The sequence below is a fragment of the Pogonomyrmex barbatus genome, unplaced genomic scaffold, assembly GCF_055798465.1.
Source record: "Pogonomyrmex barbatus isolate J1 unplaced genomic scaffold, ASM5579846v1 scaffold6, whole genome shotgun sequence".
Taxonomy (NCBI): Eukaryota; Metazoa; Arthropoda; class Insecta; order Hymenoptera; family Formicidae; genus Pogonomyrmex; species Pogonomyrmex barbatus.
In genome coordinates, this window is record NW_028297160.1 from 4374370 (window position 1) to 4392997 (window position 18628).

The 18628-nt window shown below is 28.6% G+C and overlaps 1 protein-coding gene and 1 long non-coding RNA gene across 4 annotated transcripts; one reads left to right on the forward strand and one right to left on the reverse strand.

Moving 5' to 3' along the window:
* Window positions 1-1619: 1619 nt before the first annotated feature.
* On the reverse strand, window positions 1620-5476 carry LOC105429019 (MAPK regulated corepressor interacting protein 2). 3 transcript variants are annotated; one of them, XM_089082882.1, is made up of 4 exons: window positions 5219-5476; window positions 3732-3841; window positions 3516-3641; window positions 1620-3135 (listed from the first exon to the last, which is right to left on the reverse strand). In XM_089082882.1, the coding sequence occupies exons 1-4, from the start codon at window positions 5221-5223 to the stop codon at window positions 3059-3061; spliced, it is 318 nt and encodes a 105-aa protein (XP_088939008.1). In that variant the 5' UTR covers window positions 5224-5476; the 3' UTR covers window positions 1620-3058. The 3 variants fall into 3 exon arrangements, with proteins under 3 accessions (XP_088939008.1, XP_011639973.3, XP_088939009.1); XM_011641671.3 differs by having other exon boundaries at window positions 3732-3844; window positions 5219-5472; XM_089082883.1 differs by lacking the exon at window positions 5219-5476 and adding an exon at window positions 4849-5081 and having other exon boundaries at window positions 3732-3844.
* Window positions 5477-11651: 6175 nt separating this feature from the next.
* Window positions 11652-14071, forward strand: LOC105429020 (uncharacterized). The gene is made up of 2 exons (XR_968057.2): window positions 11652-12426; window positions 13600-14071. It is a non-coding gene; the product is annotated as an uncharacterized LOC105429020 (long non-coding RNA).
* Window positions 14072-18628: the final 4557 nt, after the last annotated feature.

Below are 18628 nucleotides of genomic sequence, written 5' to 3' on the forward strand. Positions count from 1 at the left end.
TGCTGCCTGCCTGCTCGAGTCCCGGCGCGTGAATGGTAGCGCGGCACCTTTGTGTATACAAATAACACGCTATGCTATGCTCGACTCTCCTACCAAAACAAATGGTTGACCTAGCACTTATTTACTATATTGTATGGTGTCGGATATCACGTAGCCAGTTTGCGAAAGATTCAGCGCGTATTCAAGAAATATTTAATATCTTACGAATGAGCTTATACTAGTAGGCCAGGACTGGCAAAGCATGGCTCGCAAGCCATCCCCTAATCGAACGCTGTCCTCTTCAACTCGATTCATCGACCGATCATAAACTGTTCAAGATACACGGTCGGTCTCGCGCGCGTATGACGTGCTGACTTATTTTTATTTTCAATACGACCGACTTGGCTACATATTGTATAGCGAAATTTTGTATCGAAATTTTGGATAATTTATGGGAAGTAGGCCCCATCGCGACTGACAGCCATCACTGAAATCGATTGATTAATCGAGTTGGAAGGGACGTTCGATGAAGGGGATGGCTCGCGAGCTACGCTTTGCCAGCCCTGCTGTAGACAGTCTGCACCTTGTATTTTTTTAAACAATATCGATAAATTAACTATGTTAAATCTAGTTTGTTTAAAAGATGAAATTTATATATACGATAAATTTATTTGTAATTTGTAATTTGTATTTTTAGAGCATTTGAGCATTAGAGCATTTTTACGCCTCACGAAATATCGAATTGTGTGATTTATGAATTTTCTTTAATTTTTTTCTTGTGTTTTCTTAATAAATCGTGAAAATTACACTACCATAAAAAGTATGACAACTCATCTTCTTCGTTTATTAATATTTAATATGTAATTTTATTACTCTTGAGATATAAAAAATTGAAAGAAAATACATAAAGCAAACAAACTTTATTTTTTCAATTTAAAAATTAAACACTAAATTCAATTGTATTCTGTATTAAGTACGAACTCGATTCATGTTGAATCACGTAATGGATACAATTTCCGATGTTATTTTTTAGGATTCCGTCTTCATGGATTTTTAATTTAATTAAATTTTTAATTGAAATAATAATTATTATAAATTCTCATTTAAAAAGTATTATATAAAAAGTCTTAATGTATACCATAAAACTTTCTTCACTAATTGGTGATAAATTGGTATAATTGTCCAATAAAAAATTTAATAAAAATATATTATGTATATATGTATATATTCAACTTAGAATTATTTCTAAAAAAAATCTAGAATTCGCTAGTGTCTCTTTGGTATGACAGCTATCGATAGTCCCATTATACCTCACATACCATTTGTGAAATGTCACGCGAATAGTTACCGCGTCAGAAACCTAATGCACTCGAAGAATTCATCGTTTCCCAGGAATTTCGTATGTCCCATCGTATAAGCTTGACCTAGTGCACTAGATATCAATTGACCACAAATTTATTGCCAACTCTCATGTATTGTATTTTAATGAAAGCATTAAAATTGCATTAAAACGTCAAAATCTTTTACCGCAAAATTACTATTTTATATAGCCAACAACACATTTTTTTTTCTTACAATATGGGATTTATATAAAATAGAATGATCAGAGAAAATAGAAAGGAAAGAAATTTTCACTCATATGTAGAAAGACATTGCTCATTATTGTTTCGTCATTAAAAACATTATCTGATTAAACTTACATGTAACTATACACGCATAGAGATGTACATACATATACAATATAAGATATATATATATATATATATATATATATATATATATATATATATATATATATCGTATATTTAAAATCGCAATAATCATTATGCTATTTCACATTGCGATTAATAATTTCACGTACAGTATCTATGATGTAGTTGATAAAATCTCCTTCAACAAGTGGAAAACGGTTTTATTTATAATTTACGTATGGCTATTTAGCTAAAAAGTGCAGTCATTTTATGGATGATAAGAATGAAAAATCTTGGAAATGTGAAATGCAACATGTGAAAAAGTACATTTACGTGTATATCCTAAAATACAATTCCTAAAATTCGTCTATGAAATTTTTATCAAACAAGCTTGAGCACTCTGTAAATGCTTTGTGTATTGTTGAGCAGCAAACTTATTTCGCCCAACATTGCAAGAAGATAAAAAAAAAAACATATAATTTAGTTTCTCTTTAAATAATGTGTAAATATTCTACTATGTCTTATAAATTTATATTATATATAAATTTTATATATACACATATAAAATTTATATAATTTATATAAATTATGTATAATTGTATATATAAAGAGTGTTATATTATATATTTATATATCGTGTATTATTTAATGGCTAAAATAAATAATGCGACATAACTTTCTTAATTATAAAACGTCTCTCTTCAGTTTTACAATGGTACAAACAAAAAATTTTATCTCTGATCCCTGATTAATATATTTTTTTAAAAATTAAAAGAAGTTTATATAGTATATTTCGTTAAAATATAATCATAAGAGGAATGTTATTGTACAGCAATGTACGCATCTATATAGCTGTCGTATTTTTCTCTTTACTATTTGCTATTCACTTTAAATAATTTTTAATGTAAATAGCAAATTTCTGTTACATTTATGCCATTATAGCTTATCCCTTCTTTTCTTCTTTCGTTAAAAGATTAAAAAATTGTTAATCAGATAAATACGTATGTCACATATCTAAAGCAGAATTTAGTTGCAATTCTTACACACCTATCGTTCTCTTACTTTCGCATAAAAACATAAGCAGTAAAATCTAAGCATTAAGTAAATCGATCAATCGCAATAAAAATTTTGCAAGAACATAAGGCTGCTACTTTAAATATTTTATTTTATTGTTCGATTGTCTTAATGTTTAAATCTTCTTGCTTATATCTTTGTGTACTACTGTTCTGTGCATGAATTTCAGTTCTGGCCTAAAGTATTTCTCAATTTTAAGCATAAAACGCATTTTAAATAAAAATGGAGATTAAATTTCAATCTGTAATTTATCTTTTTTGTTTCTTGTGTCTGTTTGAAAATGTCCGATTGTAATCAGCGTGTTGGGCCTGGCACTAGGAATTTGCATTCCTAGTAATACTTTGCACAACACGCTGTCCCCACCATGCTTCCAAATTAAATGGTTCGAAATCTGTAAAAGATGTGAAATGTAATACATTTTAAATATCCATATACATTTTATAATAAGTATTAAAGTAAAGATTATACAAAGAATGATACAAAACAATATGATAAAACAAAACAACTAAATTGTAAATGATAGAAATTAATCTCCGATTATCTCTCTCACACTCACACACACACACACACACACACACACACACACACACACACACACACACACACACACACACACACACACACACATACACACACACACACACACACACACCACACACATTTCCACAGATCAAAAAGGGAAATAAAGGGGAATAATTTGTGGAAGTCCTTGTAATTAAATCAAAAATGTTGTTAATTATTTTCAAATAATAGGAAGCAAAACGTGCTTACCTTTCAACTGTGGATTTGGTTCACGCTCTTGATAATATGTAACTGATGCTCCATTTCTATAACTGGAGGAATTACTGTGTGGTTGATTGTGACACATATCTAGTTCTCTAGATACAGAATTCCATGCTAAAAAAATAAAATGGATATTAAACAAAAAATAAAGCTTCAGAAAAATATATTCCAATTATTCAAATAGCACATTTATATAGCACTTACAATCATATATATATTTGATCAAGTCAAAGTGTTGTGCCAATGTTTCTGGTTGATGTCTAGAGGGTAATGAGGAGGGCCTCTTCCCATTCATTGTAGTCATTTGCGATCTACTGCTACAAATAACAAAATCATGATAAGTATGTTATTCTTCCAAAAGTAAAATCAGTTTTTTATCCATGATACAATTTAACAAAAAAAGAAGAGATCAATCTTAATATAATGTAATCTAACTCGAGTTAAAATATCAACCATTACACTACTATCAGTCTAGCATCCGTTTTGTGCTCATAATTAGCTGAAATTATGCATTATCACATAATGTAAAGTCCGTCTAAACGTAGAAGCGATATTTCATGGAAGTATTTTACAATTTCCGATCCACATGCTGCTTGCATGATTATAACAATCGCGACTCCAGCTCACAACTATCACGCACGTGACTTGATAATCTGCGATAATGTCGCCAGTAAACGTAATGAAAATCACGCGAACGACAATGCAGTCGCTTCGTGACAAGTGCTGCAGCGCGCGTATCAGAATCCATCGTGTGTATGTATATATATGTATGTATATGTATGTATGTATGTATGTATGTATGTATGTATGTATGTATGTATGTATGTATGTATGTATGTATGTATGTATGTATGTATGTATGTATGTATGTATGTATGTATGTATGTATGTATGTATGTATGTATGTATGTATGTATGTATGTATGTATGTATATATATATATATATATATGCTTTGAATAAATAAACATTTATATATACATTGTGTGTGTGTGTGTGTGTGTGTGTGTGTGTGTGTGTGTGTGTGTGTGTGTGTGTGTGTGTGTACAAAGGACATGTGTCCACGCTTGTTACAAGTTCAGCCATTTTTAAATCGTCATACAGATGTGCTTGACGTTGACACATACAATCCACTAATTAGGTGTGACACGATTCTCACGCGCGACAATCGTGGTGCGCGCCTGTATACATTCATGCATGTTATTTTAGATATGTGTATGTGCATAACACATACACATATACACGCGCATCATATAAATACATGGCGTATATAGCACACATACACACGTGCACGTAACATACACGAGTGTTAAAAAATTTACACGTTCAAATTTCACATCAAAGACAGTGAGAGATGAGACATTATCCGACGAAGAAAATCTCTCGTAATTTCTTGAATTCTCTAAGAATTGTAGAATCAAGTGTCCCAGGCGCGAACCAACAGTTTGGGGGTGAGCAAAAACGTCGGCGCGGGAAAGATGGCGGCTGATAAACGCGAATGCGCTCTCCCGCGTTCCCGCCCGCGAACGCCGTGTCGCCGTCGCACCATCGCTCTCGTTTCACGCGGGATAAGCGCTATCACGCTTCGCTTTCACACGCTGACAACGTGACGGCCGAGGAAACGCGGTGCGCGGAGAAGTGCGAGGCACGCCGCATCCGCACGGTAGACGTTAGAGATGCCAGATACTGTACCTCATTTTTCCTAGTTCCGTGTCCCTCCCAGTCTCTCGACGCCGATGCGGCTCGATCTGTCGACGCGATGGGTGACGATGGCCGGGACACGCAGCCTGGACGTGGCTGCGTCGGGACGCGAACGACGCACGAGGATCCAGTGCCGCTGACAATGAGGAAAACGTTGCAGCCGTGTCGCGCACAGCTGTATCAAAGCCTACCCCGCGTTGGCTGTCAACAATCGCCACGACGCGACCTTCCGCCGATTCGGAACGGAGATTCACGAAAGGCGGCGGAAAATGCGCGGGCTGATATGGTAAAACGTGCTGAAAATGAACAGGATCATCGCTAGATGGTGCTCGAGTATCGGAGAACATTTTACATGCGGTGCCGGTATTATATCAATTCAGCATCCCGGTCAATTCAACGGAAATGATATTCAGAATCTCAAAAGTATTACATTGTGTACTAGATGGATCTATTATTCCTATTAATAATCGTAATAAATAAAAAAATATTATTTTAATTTATTTTATATAAAAGATTTAGAGAGATTTACTTAAACCAAGATCCTACTTGCCGAGAAACCGGCATGGTACTTGCTGTTGTAACATGTACTCGGCTTATATCAATGTAATGTTTAAAAAATATTCTTTTCAAAGTAAAATATAAGAAAATACCAAGTATACACTCCTATTAAAAAGCCAATATTATTTTAATCAAAATAGACATTATGAATAAAATGATACATTGCATATAATAATAATAATTTATAAAACAGTATTATTTTTATTTTTAGAAATAATAAATCGAAAGTTTCACTACTAAGAATAAAAACGTAAATAAAAATTTACTTATAAAAATGTTATTTTAATAAAAATATCCGTTGAGTAAAAGAATTAACACGTTTTACGATATCGTAATAGTCGACACATGGAGTTCGGCCTTATTTTTTTAGTCTTAAATTGCAAGAAATATTGTAAAAAAATTTATATACCGGTGGATATATATATCCTGGATTCATCTTCTCTCCACAAAGTTCTTTTTTAGATAAAGAAATTAGCTTCTGAAATGCACTATCCTTCCCGAAAGTCAACGTGATAGAAATGATGCTTGGTTACAAATAACTCACGTGTTCACTCCGTAGTGTAGACTGAGAGTTTGAGGAGTAGGGGTAGAAGGAACGTAGAAAAAGGTACAGTCTGTTGTTACCCCTGCGTTCTCTCTCATTCGCTAAAAAAAAGTAGGGATATGAATACTTTTCACACATGCACTCTCTCTATCTTCACTCCACAAATTAGTAATGCGAAGATTTTAAAGAATCGATTCTAAAAATCGATTCTTTTAGATCGAATTGAATCGAATTGATTATAGAATTGATACATCGATTGCAAAATGATTCAATGGCTTCAGCAGAGAAAGCATCTTTGCAACTGTTGTAAAAATCTTTGAGATGATTGATTTTTGCCATTAGTTCCTCATGGATCTAAATGTATAAACTAATCATATTAAAGGATTTTACAGTTGCAAAGCTGTTTTTTCTGCTGAACGCAGATTGATTCTTTTTGCAATCGATGCATCGATTCTAAAAATCAATTCGATTTGCAGCCAATTTTCAAAAATAGATTTTTTTCTGTCATTTCTTTTAATTACGTATTGACATAAGCTTGCCTTTAAAAAAAAACGAGGAAATTTGATTATGTAAAGAAACTGGAAAAATCAAAGAAATTTCAAAACGATTCAAAAATTCTATTTAATAATATGAAATGAAAATCAAAGTCATTATTGCTAAAAAAAAGATCTACAAAATAAGTTTATAAAATTATTATTTTTTTATTGTTAAACTTTGATATTTACAGTCTCAGCATAAATGAGTAAATTTAATCATCGTTTAAAAGATACCATCCATAACACAATAAAATTAGAAAAGTCAATAATCTTAACACTTTTCTTAAACTTGTTTAAAAACTTATTGTATTATCTATGGTCTCTCCTGTGTTATTTTCTTTACGTAAAAATATTGAACATAGTTATTATTTGTAAAATATATATTTTGTAAAATATATATAAAGCAATTTATACTTGACGCAAAAAAATAATAATCACGCTATCAGCAGTTAAATCTAAAAATAATATTTTCTTGCAAAGAAATTCTATTTATTTTTTCTTTTTTTGCGTATGTTTTTATTTTTTGTAAGTTAAAAAATAATATTGCTTCATCACAGTATCACTTTTTTGTTTTATCATGTTTAATTTCTGTAAGTTAAAAATTCTTAAATATGATTTTTGAAAAATAATAATAAAATACAATGAAATTCATAAAGATTTCTTTTGCATTGCAATGTATATTTTGTTATCTAGTTTATTAGCGTTTCTTCGAAGCGAAGTGATATTTCAGGATTAAAAAATATGTGTCTTAATAGCATTAATTAATAAGAACAGCCGTTCTTTGACCAGCTTCTCAACTAGGTCATTACGTTTAGAAATGCGTCAGAAATGCATCTGGTAATTAACCTAGTAACCCAGTTAATAAGCAAGACAATTGTGCAAGTAACGATAAAGAAGTATCAGTTACAATAAGATCTTATAATCTCAATTGAAATCTATAAATATAAATATTATTTTTTATCAAACATATTCTTATGTTTAACAAATATTAAAGCTTATAATAAATTTTTTTATTATTAGTTTTTCCTAACTCTTGTTATTTTTATGATTATTAACGCCAAATAAATATCACACATTTTTCATATTCTGTTTTCTATTATTTCGAGTTTTTGCTGCTGCAAAAAAGAACGTTCCGACAAATATAATTTAAAAGATTAACATTTAATCCAAGTTTCTTATATAATTGTGACACGAACTTTTTAAAAAATGTTTCATAACGGAAGAAATAAGCATCGGAACATTATGAAATGATTAATGAAATGTCTTTGCAATGAATGCTGATGATAAATCATCGCGAAATATCGTGCGTAGGTCATGCTCGATAGAAAGAAGCGACAATACATACATTCATGAAATCGGACAAATGCGTATGCAATGTGGCAACAGGCGAGTGTACGCATCGATTTCCAATATGCACCGTATACGCGCTTCTCTTCGTCTCTAGAGCCCACACCACGATCCTTCGTCCTTGCCTTCCTTTCTGATCATGTTAACCATGCGACCAACGGACCGGCGGAAGGCGTATACGAATTTCCGGCATTTTTCTCTGCTTCATCGTAAGTGCACACTGTGAGCTGTATTGATCAATATTGACTGCGCGGAAGAATTCGGTATATCGTCAACGGATATATATATATATATATATATATATATATATATATATATATTGTACATGTATATGGAGATAGCATCGATTGAAGTCCATGTTTTCCTTTTGCGTTGTGCGTACTGTGATTTATTACATCACGCTGTATCCCAGCTCGTGAAATTTCTTCTACAAGAGAAGAACACCGAGGAAACGTTACCTTTCAATTAATTTTCTTAGATATCTCAAGAGAACTACGTACTTGCAACTAATAATTATTTTTTTTTTTAAATTAATACAAGATATTTATTTGAACTCGTCATATTCTAGTTAACAAATTTAATTACATGTAAAATTGGATCTCGACTAAGTGAATAAGCTTGAACAAAAACAAATGAATAATTTATTTGACTGCGAACAGTGTTAAGAAAACGTAAACTCTATTTTTCTTGATTAAAATAATACACTCTATTATGTAGATGGTTATTATATGAATCAACTTAACGATAATATATCTAAAATTTTTTATTTAAAATGCTTTAATACTTTTCGAAATATGGCGCACATATTTCTTCATTAAATATTTTCTTTTGACATATTATTTGATCGGAAAAGTGAGCTTAGTGTAAGTATAAATTAAACTTTCGCGGTATCGCAAACATCGGCAGTTTCGTCACGGAATGTTAATGAAATTAGTTTCCTGTACTTTTCACATTATTTGCGCATTAATTAATTAGCCTTAAAAGCAGGTCCGTCACGTTTATCATAGCAAACATTTTTAATAGACGCTTTCGGATCGCGAAAATAGTGATGGACGGAAAAAAAGTGAACGCGAGAGAAATGAAGAAAAAGAAAACACTGATGACGTCCAAGCTCGACGTAATGACAAGCTGGAAGCCTCTACGGAATTTTATCCGACGAAATAAAATTTTACCCGAAAAAGAAAATAGACGAAAGAGAAATATTGTAGAGCTCACTGAAATGTAACATTCAGATGCCATAGTACAAAATAATATTGCTTTACGATTTGTGAATTTAAATATTTAAACTGCAAATGTAATGGCGTAACCAGTAAGATGATAAAATGAATAATTTATAAATAATATTTTTTGTATTTTTAACAACTTTTTAGCGAAATAAAAATGATATATAATAAATAATTCCATTTTCAACGCATGTTTAATTGTATTTCTTGATTTAAATACATTGTTGAGTGTTATCTTTTAATTGAAAGCAATATGCGTAGAGAGATCTCAGTTTCATCACCTTAATGAAACCATAATGAGTAGTTTATTTAGAAACGTTATTAAAGGATTTTGCAGGAAAAACGACCTAGCTTCTCTGAATGCTATAAGCAACGGCTGTTAGTTATCGCGATGTTACTCTTCATAATACTCGTAACGGCTTACTATATTTTTGCCATAATGTTGTTTTTGAGAAATACTTTGTAGATGAAGTACAGTTATAAACAGCTTGACAACATAATTAAACAAATTAGTACTAATATTTCAATAATAAAATTGAATGTTAATCGCTTTTATAGATGCCACATGCCGTGATGCCGTATAATCGTCAAGAGTTGTCATATGCAAATAAAGTTTATAATGTAAATTTTGTTACTTAACATCACATCATAAAATCATTAGGAATTAAGAGAGTTCGGTTTATTTAGACATTAAATTAGATATAAAATTAAAATCAATTAAATATCAAAACATGTAAAAATGTACAATATTCTTATCTATCACGATAAAAATCAAAGCTGAGCGCAGTCCATATATATATTGAAAAGAGCAACATTTTTCTCAATGCAACATTCTTCCGTGGATTTCTATTCTATTTTTGCTACAATCGCATTCACAACGAATTCACCATGCATGCGTTTCGCAAGTCCAAAAAATTTCGTTTGTCGGTCAGTGAACGTGAGGTCAAAGAGATTTTCGATAAACGGATAAAGACGAATGTTCAATTTCCAAACTATTAAAAGCATACAACGCGATTTCCTAGCAATTCTCAGTTTTAGAATAACTGGAAAAGTTTTTTTTAGAATCAATATAAAGTTTAATTATACTTAGTTACGTATAATTTCTAACTAAATTGATCGCTTTTTAGTTATTTTTTTATCTATTTTACTTTGTGCGATCTGCTTTGTACAAGATTAGTTCTAGTTAATATTAAATGAACCGAGAAAATGTGCGTCATTCATCTAATAGATGTGTTAAAAAATATAAAAAGTATAAATGATGACTTCTCTCGACGACAATCTTAATAGCTAGTACATAATACAAGTGTGAAAAACTCGTTATCAATACTAGTTACTATCTAATCAGGTTTTTTCATTACTTGAATAGTTTAGATTCTTTTGCAAACGTCTGATTTTAGTAGATTAATATTTTAGAAAATTTCTTTAATATGGATATTTTCAAAAAAACAAAAACTCTTAAAGCTTAAATGATATATTACTTATTTTTTGAACAATAAACTTTGTTTAATAATTGAAAATAATAAATTATACATCTCTGAAGGTAAGAGTTTTTATATGCACATTTATTTATTTTACAAAATCAACTAATTATTTTAGTTTTTAAAATAACTTTAGTAACAAGCTTAAATTTTTATAAATAATTTTTATAAATATTTAATTTTTTAAATAAATAATCAAAATTACATAAGTTTATATATCTTTTAAAATACAAAATTTAATACAAATAATAATCAATAATAATAATAAATTAATTTAGATAAATACTTATTTAATTACATAAGGTATAAATTTTATTCTTTTGAAATAAATTTTAGTATGCTATATGATAAAACTGATTAAAATCAAATTAGAAAACAAAATACAAATCAATACAAAGAAGAGTTCTTGAGAATGACTATGACTCCATGTGTTTTCGCGATTTAAATTTAATTTTTTATATGTTCCTGTTATATGACATAATTTTAATTAGCATCATCAAATTATTTACCTCAAAAGCACCTATAAGTAATAATATCTATTGTGCTTTTCCCAAGCATAATAAAAATAGGCCTTTTTATAATACCATTTTTTTATATAATATTAAATATTTTGAATATTTATAATGAAATAACTGCATTTGTTTTAACAAAATATAAAATATTACGTACGTACATAAGACGACCATTTTATCAATTACGTATATTATTCGCGTATATTACTCGCTGTATGTCAATTCGGATAATTGACTAATTATGATTAATGATTTGTTAACATTTATGATGAATGATAGTTAGTCATATAGATATTTTGTGATTTATTTTAACTATTTATTGATAAAAGAATCAATAGTTATAAACAGAGATTTTAAATTTTAGTACTATATTTAAGTAATTATTAACATTCTTTAACAAAATGTAATTATATTTTTTTGTACAATTATAAGATTCTAATGATTTATAATTATAATAAATTATCAATTTCATTTATCTATTCAGATTAGATAAAAGTATAGATTTATTTTCTTATAATATAACATAAGCAATATAAATTTAATAATTTGTTATTATATGATTGAAAATGCAGAGTAATAAACGAATTATCAGATTAAATTATTAAAGTAACAAACGTTCGATCGTTTATTAATTAATTAGAGACGTGAATAATAGAATATTCGTACGCTATCTTATATATAACACCTACGTAAAAATACATACATATTTCAAATGACAATTCGGTTGGACACGCGCGTTTAGTTTTGTTATTGTTTGACGTATGACGCGTTCTTTATTGTATATAGTAATGCTGTTCTCTACAAAAACGAGCCGGCAGGCAACAGAACAGTTTTGTGTGTCGTAGCGTTACCGTCTCTCGAAACGCGAAATCACTCTTTATGAACGATAAGCAATTATCATCCTGTCCGTTTAACTAGCTCTTGCCATTATTGACATACGCATATCGAGAGGATTAATCTGGTTTAAGCAGAGACATATTTCAAATGGAATCTGGCACAAAGTAATAGATTAATTTAGATAATTATTTTCTTTACTAAATAATAAAAAAAGGTATATTTATTAGAAAACTAAACTTATTCTTTAAATAAAATGTTTTATTCTTTAAATAAATTAAAACAAATGTTTAATTTTTATATCAGTCCAATATCAGTCCATATCGAAATTGTAATATTGAACGTGAAGTTATTTTAAAAAAACGTTAAATGTTCGGATTGAAAACAAGTCGATGGAGCATAGTGTTTATTTTTGTTTTTGCATATAACACATTGTTGTATATCGAAGTTTGTCGATTATCATTCGCACGGCAATATTTGAATGAGCTGATAGCGACGCAAGCATGTGTACGTAACATACATACGTAACATTTCTTAAAATGCGATTATTCTGTGAACAATTATTAACCAATATAATCATATTGAATAATTTTCACAATTATCTTATTTGTAAGTGTTGCTTTTATTTTAAAAAAATATTGTGCGATTTATATTACAAGTAAGAAATCAAAGTGACACAAAACAGAAATTATAATTTAACGTTTCGTGATTTTTGTAGAGGCTAATTTTTTTATGCTTTTCGCACTTTAAACTTTTCGTTGATATAACATAACTTTATAATACGAAATAATATAGAAAATAAAACGGAATAAGCGAACGTCGAGTTGAGTAATATAAGTTATGAACAACTTACTTAATAGGCTAGAGCGAGACTTTTTCATCTACAGGCCAGTGATGACGTTTATGTACCTAAATAGTAATTATATTCAACATTTGAAGATCATACTTATGCTTTCAAGAAGCAATCATTTTTTTGTGTAATATAATTGTAAATATGCCATTGCAAATGCACATTATTTTTCTTCAAATTTTCATTGTTTTGTTCAAATTAAAATTGACAAAGTAATATTGCTTTATCTAATATGTGCACATATTTCGTTTAATATTTATCTTAAAATATTTATTTTGCGTGATTTATTCTCATGTATATGATATGTATATGAAATATTTATTTTGCGTGATTTATTCTCATGTAAATATAAAAATGGGAATTACTAATATAAATTATCGTTTTGTGTTGTCTTTAGACAATTTTTATAATAATGTTTTGATTTAACTTTTCTCGCTTAGTGTGCTTTAGTCTTTTCATTTGTATAATATAATTTTGCTTCTATTTTCAGAACACAATGTAATCATGATAATCGGATCGAGTGATTCAGCTGGAAGTGTTGTACATAAGCTACTTATTAATAATCAATTTAATGAACCAAATACATGACATTTATTCTGTACATTGAATATTTCGCGACAATGACAATTAGTGCTCATTTTTGGAGTATATTGATAATTCATGACTTTTTGTCAATGATTGATCTTGAAATAATGGAGTGATTCAGTATCCCGAAGGGCTCAATGCCCTAAAGTAGAGAAACCAACAGTACCTATTATTAATACAGCATTACCACGAGTCATTCAATGGCTCTCATGTGGCAAACGCTGGTAGTGCGTTTGACACACTATCGCTGGTTTTCACCGACATATAGCCGCAGGTTTAATTGAATCTGCGAACCCATAGTCGGTCCTCGCGTTGTGCGTTAGTTTCAAAAGTATTGTACAAAAAAATAAGTAAATAAATAATTGGACTAATTATAAGAGATTCTTTAAAAACCTATTTAATATATGTCCTAGTTCAAGTCGAAATTGGCATTTTTAATATAAGCTTATCCAACAGAACTTAGATACATTTTTATGGGTTTTATAAACAAAAGTACCCATATTAAAATCATACAGAAGACTTTTATTGATAATTAATCCGCAGGCGATTACAACTCGGGAGTATTTTTCACGAATGTCTTATGAATGCAATATAAAGAGAAAGTCTGACAATTCTGAGGCTTTGACTAGAAAAGTATCTAAGAGTGATAGTTTAGTTTTGGAAAATGATGTTGATTTTCAGAAAGTACTTAGGCAGATGTGACTTCCAATATATGTAGATAACTTGCTCTTGAATGGATTGATTTGTGACGCAGAGTTTAAGATCAATTTCAGATCTGAGTTTGAAATAAAGATTTTGATTTGACCAAGTTATTAAAATAGTTATTTTCCATAGAAAGAGACAATAGTAATCATTTCTTGTAAATTTTTAAGATGCAAAGTTTATTACACTTTTAATAATAAAATGGGTTTTAATTATCGAGTAGAATAATTATACTTGCGCCAAGTTAGACAAATTATGTATATAAGAATTAAATTTGTGTATATTGCTACTCTATTTACCAAATTTACAAATATGAAGAGTACAATTTATTGTTTTATTTGACTGGTGGTTTATATCGAAGTTTCGCTTATTTTTTTGTATACCTGTACTTGTACATTTTCCGAAAATTTTGTAAAATGTGTTTTTGCGGTATTCTGTCTTTCATATAATTGAAAGATGTATTATATTGCTAATAAATATATAATTATATTTATTAACAATTTCTTATTACGAATATTTAGACTATTTAAAGCATTATAAACTGTGTAATTGCAATTCTGTATTTAATAGATTTTGTTTCTAATCTTATTCATTAAATTAATAAATCAATAAAAATGAATGATCGATTAAAAGATATTTAATTTATTATTTGCATTTTTTGAAATAATTTAAAGAGGTTTTTTTAAATAATTATAAATAGTTAAGTTATTAATTAATTACTAGTTTATTAATTACCTTTTTATTATTTTTAATTACATTTAAAATTTTAATTAAGTGTATTAGTAATATTTTTTATTAAATCTTTTTTTATCTTACTTTATCTGATCCCTACACTCGGATTACTACTTTGTATAACAGTAGTTCTGCTTAAATGAAGAGATCATTCATTTATCTAACAGATGTTTTCGACGGCTTTGTAGATGATGGCAACCTCTCCCGACGACAATTGTAATAGCCAGCGTAAAATACAGTCGCAGGAGAGTTATTATGAATGCCAGTTATTGCGTCAGTTTCCCAACTTCGTTATTTGAATAGTTTGAATTCTTCACCAGTCTGATTCCAGTATTAGCATTCTGGGAAATTCCATTAATGCAAGCACTTGATTGCGGAGTTTATAATACGCGAATATCTTTTAGTTTGAAAAAAGTTTAATTCTTAATCTATACAATATTTAACCTTCATATTACTTATTTTAAATCGATAAATCTTATTTGTTGATAGAAAAGAATTTACGTTTAGAAAAATGAGGTTTTATATCTATTTAAAACATAATTCATAAATTGATAAGATTATTTTAATTTTTAAAATAAATCTTTAAACAAATAGCTAATGAATCTTTTAATTGATACTAAAGGAAATATTGAAATTATTATTAATATTTTAAACAACTAATTAATTTTTTTTAAATTAATATTAAAATTTGATATTAAAAATTATATTGAGAATATTATAAGAATATAAAAAGAATATTATTAATCATTTCTTTTTGAGAAACACTTCTGATTTTTTTTATCTTTCTACAATTAATTAACGTTATATGTTTTTATGTTTGTTTAAATTACATTTGATTATTGATAATTGTTATATCAAAACATTTAATTATTTCATATAAACACTATTTATTACTAATTTATTCAATAACATTATTCTGAACATCTTGTCAAATTTACTTATTGTATACATTATTGAATATTGCGCTACACTATATTACACTATATTATACTTTGTTATTGATTTATTTATATTGTATAAATCCCTAATGGAATTCCCTGAGGATATTGTGTACATGAATAAATTCTCTTCTCTCTTATTCTATTTTTTTCAAATATTGCTTTGATCACAAAACAAGGAATTAATTAAATTAAAGTCAAAGTTAATTAACATTAGAATAAATTTATATTTTAGCATTTAATTAGAATGCTGTCGTAATAAATGCAATAGTTTCTGAAACGCAATGGCGATCGTATTTCCGTAGGTATTTCCGATCCATATACACGCCAACATGAAGGATGAACTAATTATAACAGTTCATCTCTCTAATAGGAACAGGCAGTTTCGTAAATATTGCATTAACAGTGACACGCTCTCGTTGCGATGTGTTCAACCAATTGTGTGAAAGATTACGCATGAAATTCTTGTCATATCTAATTATCAAAAAAATGAAAAACTCGAAGTTAATTAGATAGATTATTAACGTAGCAATGTTTTACATAGATTAAAATTCTTTTTGTTTTACTATTATTTAATTTGTAGCAAGTTTAATTTGTAGCAAGTTAATTACAAATTAGCTTTAAAATAAGTATTGTAATATAAAAAAAGAATATTTTATTTGTTAGAACAATTACAAAAACATAGAATAAAAAATTTTTTTTTAATATTTTCAAAAAAATATTAAAAATATTTAAATTTTTTCGCAGAATTTAATATTTTATTTTAAAAATAAATTTGATATATTGCACACACACACACACACACACACACACACACACACACACACACACACACACACACAATATATATATATAAAACACACACACCACACACACACACACACACACACACACACACACACACACACACACACACACACACACACACACACACACACACACACATATATATATAGAGCTTCCACAATTATTATTTTCAAAAAAGTTAATATTAAGTTTACGGGTATTATCCGTGTTATTATACAGTTAAAAAATTTGAAAAAATATCTGTGTATTGAATACAAATAATAGATATATAAAAATAAAAATTGAATATTTTTATCTGTAGTTTTACAAAAATATAAATCCTTAAAACATGAATCTTTAAAGGTCACTGTCTTCGAAGACACACGAATCGTATTCAAGTTTTTATTTCTTTATGTACATACTTGATATTTTACACAGAAGATGTGCGATCGAGTCTGGCGTGAAGTATTCTTTCGTATATAAATGGAAAACGGCGGTGGAAATCTCGTGTAAGAATATATCGTAAAAATAAGAATATTGAAGAAGGTGAGTACAGAAATTGCAATATGCACGCAAAATATTGTAAGCAAAGCAAATGTTCATTTTAAAGCGGCAAACTTTTGATTCATCCAGAAACTTGAAGAAAATTCGTAAAAGTCTAAACACTAATTGCTTTAGTTTATCAGAATCGCATAATTGTTGAAAATAACGCATTGTCAATATCGATTTTTAAAGGAGAAAAAATAAAGAAAAGAGATGTAAGGATAGTGATTTGCACGCGATTATAAGTAGAGCGAATTTTCTCTTAAAAGGTCTTTTAAAAATCTTTTGTCGTCATCGCGATTGCTCGATACGTCGAGGACGTGAAAATGTCGGTCGAAAGGATTACCTTCTTCTCTCGACACCGTCGCTTCGAAGTTTCGTGCACATATGAGAGAACAATCCTTTTTCGTATTCATGCCATCAAGCTAACCCCCACAATCCGCCTCAATTTAACTCATTCAAGATTATGTCTGTGTATCCCAAAATTTATGCTAATATTGTACTGGCCGCTTCATTCTCTTACTAATCCCTAAACTAAGCATTTTCTCTAAAAAATCTTTCTAGTCAATATTCTTCACTTGTTCATAATATTTCTTTTTTTTTAATAATTTGTTATTTTTCAGAGAAACACAATAACATCTTTCAAAGATAAGAGAAAAATAAACATATGATTAATATTTTTTTATCAATAATTTGTAAATATAAATATATAAATATTTTTATATATTTATATTTTAATTTAAAAGAATTTCTCTTATATTTGTTTTCGAAAATAAAAAGATAAGCTTACAGATTCTTACTATATAAATGTAAAACGCAATACATGTCCGCGATATCCTTGTATTAATTGATACATATATATTTTATTAAAATTAAAAATAATTATAGATAACTAAATAATTACAAAATATTTGAATTTGAAAATTTCGCGAAATTCATTAAAATATATCTTCTCTACATAAACTTTGAAATACGACAAAAAATAATTTTTTTTACATATTTACTTCTTACTTTGAAGAATTATTGTTGAAAGTATTGTACATTTTGTTTTATACAAAATTATTTTCTACGAATTAAATTAAAATGAATTGCTTTTAATATATTCTGTTTTTTTAATTTCTCAAATGTACAATAACTTTTTTTAAATTGTTTATTGATTAATTTCACAATTTTTTTTCGAAAATAAGACTTTGTTATTTAAACAAAAATTTATTTTATTTTGATTTATTTTGC